This window comes from Convolutriloba macropyga, chromosome 5 (assembly GCF_964194025.1).
Source record: "Convolutriloba macropyga chromosome 5, txConMacr16.3, whole genome shotgun sequence".
Taxonomy (NCBI): Eukaryota; Metazoa; Xenacoelomorpha; order Acoela; family Convolutidae; genus Convolutriloba; species Convolutriloba macropyga.
Window position 1 is genome coordinate 53,680,866 of NC_134472.1, and position 5,959 is coordinate 53,686,824.

Below are 5,959 nucleotides of genomic sequence, written 5' to 3' on the forward strand. Positions count from 1 at the left end.
TTTTTGTTGATTTGCTTCATGCAAATTTAGGTGAATTGCGTGTGACGTTGTTCTTTGGTCTTAGCAGAGAGTGTTTTTTGTTCATTCACGCGATCAAGTTTTTGGTCACACGTGACTTACCTCTCTTGAAAATTACTTCCTCACTCTGAAACTGACTTTCGGTAATTTAAATAAAAGAGATGAGGTCAAGTGAGCATGTGTCACTCTAATTCATGGATATTTGAGGGCAGCTAATAGAAGCAGCAATAAGATAAACATATTTCTCAAAATATAACATCTCAGCTTTAAAAGTCTTTTTGGTCTGTTTCTTGTACCATCTTTTTATAAGATCTGCATTGATAATAGTTTAATATTTTTTGTTAAAATGATATTGGTAACGTTATTCAACTGAATTGCGTTTGTAACGTCATTTTTCACGTCTTGCTTGACCTAATTCAAATTTCTACTGTACCGATGAACGTGAGAAAGCTTTTCAGGATTTCATATCTTTGGTACCCTATAATCAGTCGATTGTATACTATAGTCAATACAAACTGCATCGAACTTTGAAGTTTTCAAAACCGAATGTTTTTGGTAACTTGAAATTTTGTGGTAGCAAAATATCAGAGTGTTTTCTGTAAAATTATGTTAGATTTAAATTTTTGAGTCTTTTCTTGATCCCTAAATGATGTCGTACTAGATTTTATGTCAGCTTGATTTCAAATGTTTCTCGTTATGAGGTATAAATGTTTTACCAAATATTTTCATCAAATGTGATGAGATGTAAAGTATAACTGTTTTGAGACAAAAGATAATGGTTTTTTCGTTCATTTTTGTTACGACCTAATGACGTCACAATCACTCCAAAATCTGCTGTTTTTATTCGTTCATTTAAGTTTAGGTGAATTGCGCGTGTGACACTGTCTTTCGCTCTTAGTGGAGAGTGTTTTTTATTCATTCGCGTGATTAAATTTTCGGTCACACGTGACTTACCTCACTTGTGGACTGTTTTCTCTTTTTCAAGCAGCCCATATATAGTGATACCTTAAGTTCGGCGTCACAATCTTAGTTAACTAGAATTTTTTTTCAAAGCTAGATACGGAATCTTGAGATAATATGTGTGTTTCTCAGGAATGTTGGTTGGAAAGTTGTATATTGGCCTCATAAACTTATTTGAAGTTTTTTTTGCAATCAGGTTTCAAATTTTTTGCAATGCAAAAGGAACCAAATTACGTGCATGTTTGCGAAATCTAAAATGGCGTTTGCCTTTAGCCCCTTCACATTCATTTTTCCTTTTATGTTTTGAAGTTTTTTGTGTTTCTTTAAGTTATGCGCAAAAATTAGAATTTTGTAATAAAAAATCAAATCAGATTGTATTAGCTACAAGTTGAGACGTTTTTCTCTATGTTATGCAAACAGAAAAGTTTAAGTTTGACTAAAGGAAAGCTGGGATCACATCTATACTCCTCATTTTGCAAAATTTTGGGACAATTAATCTACCATGGTATGCCGAGGAGCTGCAATTGCGGATAATTTCCGTTTCCCACGCATAGGATCGAAAAAGTAAGTTCGAAACTCCTCGACCCGATGAACAGTTTGCCAGTTTCTAATTAAGAATTTAGAGCAGCTAATAAGGTAAGAATTTAAGAAAATATTACTTGTTCTGTGACACTGCTAACTACGTAATGTGCAGCAGAATATTTGGAGAAAATTATTCTCAGATCAAAATTTAGCCGAGAATGGCGCCAATCGAAATTTAGCCGAGAATGGCGCCATTCGAGATGACGGTGTTTCTTATAATACTAGGGCTTGCATCTTTGTATTGCAATTGTGTCTATCCGCCGAATTAATCAAAGAAAGAAACTGACTACCCTTAACATCCCCAACAAAAGTGGATCAAAATAGCATGTTAGTATTTTTGCCTTTGAACTATTGGGCTTTTAGTTGTCACTCTACTCTTTTTTTTCTGAAAATGTGACGCCTTTCTGCATGATCACAATCTCATAGCTCATGCTTAAAATTGTTGGATAACCCTTTTAATTGTTACAGAGTGACATTTAAATTAACAGATAATAGAAAGAAAGAAAGAAAAAGAAAGTATATTTCTCCAGGAAAGATAATTACACATCAACAAAAAACTGAAGTCAGAGTAAATAACTCAGTAAGAAATAATGCTAGCGACTGCTAACCTAGAGAGGACAGGCAACGAGGCCCTGGGGCCTACCAAACGCCCACCCTGAGAAATAAGCACCAATCGGGAGGAAACAAAAAAACAAATGGTTTTTTTTATTTTAAATTTTAAAATTTTTTTGATTTTTTAAATAGCTTGTGCATTTATAAGTATTTCGTGTAGTAAATTAATGGATTTTTCCTGAGTGCATAATGTATCGCAGTTCCTCTATCTTACTTCTGATATCTCCATTTAAGTTTTGAATTTCTCGCATTGAGTCACGAGATCTTATTAATCTCAGCTTGTGTCTGAATTCCTCATCATTTGCGTGATGGTTCCCGGCGGCGTTTTTGGGCTGTGAAGTGGAGTCACGTGAAGATTGGTGTCGATGAGGTTCTTCAACAGATCGTATACGGGGACTAAAATTTTGGGTTTCTTCATGCTGATGGTTGTGTGGACGGTCTTTGTTAAATCTTGCTTTAGTGACCTGGTTAGAATTTTCCATGAACTGGCTTCCATATCTGTTCGGAGAATGAAGCACGGATCTCAAATGAGGTCGATGGTTTGAAGAATCATATATTAAAATGTTGCTATGTTGTTGTTGGTTTCTAGCACGTAGTCGATCTGTAGGACGATTGCTACGATGGCTTCGTGGGGTTGAGACCTCATTTGACAGGATCAAAGTTTGATCTGGATCTAGGTGTGTTAGTTGTTGAGTCTTCTTGGCATTCTCGTCATTATTGCGAAATATAGGCGTTGATGTAGTCATTTCTGACTCGGACATGGGCTCATTACGTGCTATATCGTTGGGTTTTGCGTGGACCCAGTACTGGTTGCGTCTTTGCTGCAGGTATTTGAAACCATCGAGCTGTCTTTCTAAAATTCAATCTCGCCTTACTAAAGAAAAATAAAGCATTGATGAAAATTGGATGTAATTAATCTAACCATCACATTCAGTCCTTACTGAGTTCCATTTGAATATTGTCGTTAAAATCTCATGTAATGAGATTTAAGTTTAGTGCATTTGACTCTGATTCTGTAGCAATCTAGTTCTTAAAACCTATACCTATGAGCAGATTTCTCATTTGTGCTATAAGAAACTTTACTGATAAAATAAAATACATAATTGCGCAGCAGCTGAAAATCACGCGGAATCAGCTGCTAAAATTACCAGGGTACTATCAGTATTAACTCACCTAATCTGTCTAGCTTATCAGATATCTCGGAGACTATTGGAGTTTTGAACAGCATCTGTTTTCTAGCTTCTGCTTGTGTGTGGCAACTTCGACTGCGCGATTTGCTCTTTGGAGAATAGAACTCCTGTCGTGGACTTGAACCACCCGAGCCTTGGTCACCACTCGAAGTACTCTCGGTAGTATAATAATAATGTCGTTTCGGAACCGTACTGAAAGTTACTTGCTTCTGATTGGCTGTTTGATGCTTGGTTTGGGTTACTGTTCCACTGCCATTTGCTGGCCTCTGATTGCTCGGATTAGTGTTTTGGTCTTGTCTACCGCTGTTCTGGTCGATTTTCTCCCTCTTGGTGGGCTGAATCTTCCGGATGGAGAGGTCAGGATGGCGCCAAAGGTGGTCAATTTGTTTAAGTTCACGATCTAGAAGATCCATTCTTGATAGTGTGTCGTAGAGGTGACCTTTAGAGATTGCTGCTCCAATTTTGGGGTCATTTAAGTGCATGTTAGCGATACTTTCTGCAGATTGTGAATAATATTCCATAGATGTATTAAAAAGGTTGAGGTCACAAATTAGTAACTTGTAATGAACTAGTCTTGTAGAAGAGCAATTCACGTATTCTAAACAGATCTATGTCTGGAACTTAACCGTTACTCTTTATGTTTCTCAGGTTTAGTTTTGTTGATTGAAAGATTTTAAATGGAAAGTCTCGATAATTTTTTTTTGGACGGAACCTAAAATGGCTTTAAATGAAATCTGTTCTTATGAAAACTATAACCTTTAAATTTGTGCATATATAACTGTTTCAAGTTTGAAAGCTGCAAAATGACTTTTAGAAAAATATCTTGCAGAATATAATCAAAAACTATAAAGGTACGTATGCATCTATAGGCTGAACAGTTGATGTGTTCATAACGAGGTGAGCGGTCACCAATCTTTCTGGTAATCTGTAACGAATTTGATTGAGGTGAATGCTTGTTTCTGGTGTGTTACTTTTGCAAACATAACAGTATAGAACTCAACACGAATTATACATTTTTACTGCTTCTGTTTGCAATGTTGTGCGATAGCACTTATGAATAATAAATCAAATAACAAATTTTTGTGCCACATTTTTGGCGCTGGTAGTTTTTTTGTTTCTCTTCTTTTATGCTTTGTTGATGAATAATGTTTCTGCTGAATTTTGTTGAACAGCTTCAGATTGTCGTTTTGTAAATACTCCCAGCTGTTAAAGCATCATTTTTGTCTTCAAACGCTTAAAAATAAAAAAATACTCGAATAGATTTCTTAACTAATAAATTGTAAAGTTCAAATTATTCATATCGTTTTATAACGATGGAAATTGGACAAAAAGTCTAAAAGTGTCTGGTGAAAGTTTTAATGTAAATGTGAACAACTTCTTATGATTGATTGTTAAATTGACAGATAAATTATTAAGTACCTTAGCGTGAAGTGAGCGTAATATTCGGCAAATCGCATTTAATTGAAGTAATTAAATGAAGTTTTTGAACAATTAAGGCCCCGTGAAACAGCTTTTTTTTCAACCGGCCGGTGTATAAACTCAGAATTATGTGAACTCAGAATGCCTTGTTTCAGAATGATTGCAAAGAATTGTATTTTACGATGCAAAGTATAATGTCTTCAAAAACAATTGAGCAATTGATGCGATTTTTATAGGAGACGGATTTCATTGTGGTTATAGGAGACAGTAATCCACAGTCAAGGTGTTTCTTAACATTCTTATGGTTTTTATAGCCTTTGATTGTTTGTGAACTCTTTCATATTTTGCCAGCCTATTTTTATGTATGCTTCATTATTTATCAGCTCAATTGTAAGATGCTTTTTCTATGGCCCGCAAGAGCATTTAAATCCACAATAGCAGAAATTCGTGCGTAAAAATAATTTCACTGTCTCGCAGGGAATTAATGAGAATTGTGCAATTTATGTATGTTGGGAGCAGTAATGGTATATAAAAGCATTGAGCGCAAATCCATTTTCAAAATTTTTGAATATTTTAGTAGTGAATGAATCGATTAAAATGAAGTTGTTTTGGTTTGATTTTTGTTAGGTTATGAGTTATGTAATTAGAAAATCCATCGAGCGTAGAACGTCAATTGGAGGTTTTTAAAATTGTCTTTTTGCGGAGTTTCCGAGGTTTATAATTTTGTCAATATTCGGCTGACTTTATGGATTTTTTTTACTCTTTCAGCGTTTTAATCAAATTTTGTGCTATATTGCTAATTGATATGGAAACTTAAACGGTTAACCCAATAATTTCTGCCCAAAATTTATATTTATCATTCAGCTTTTTTGACAAGAACTGACCTCAAATCAGCCATTTTGCTGATTGTGTCAATTTTGTCGACACTCTAATTTAATTGCCAAAAAAGTTTAAAAAAGACGAATTTTGAACAAATTTTAATAAGTTCTCTGGCTACGAATGTGGCTTTCGTGATGGTAATTTTTGTTACATAATTTGTGTTACAGGACTTAAAAGACTTTGTTAATAACTTTGATGAGAGAATTCACTTAAGAATTTCTGGAAGTTCAGTTCTTTTGCATAGGACAGATAGAAGAGCCTGGCAATACGTAGTACTGAAACATAGAGTTAAAATTGCT

The 5,959-nt window shown here is 34.8% G+C and overlaps 1 protein-coding gene across 1 annotated transcript; it reads right to left on the minus strand.

Moving 5' to 3' along the window:
* Positions 1-2,256: 2,256 nt before the first annotated feature.
* Positions 2,257-5,186, minus strand: LOC142340091 (uncharacterized). The gene is made up of 2 exons (XM_075390504.1): positions 3,346-5,186; positions 2,257-3,025 (listed from the first exon to the last, which is right to left on the minus strand). The coding sequence occupies exons 1-2, from the start codon at positions 3,881-3,883 to the stop codon at positions 2,337-2,339; spliced, it is 1,227 nt and encodes a 408-aa protein (XP_075246619.1). The 5' UTR covers positions 3,884-5,186; the 3' UTR covers positions 2,257-2,336.
* Between the last annotated feature and the right edge of the window lie 773 nt (positions 5,187-5,959).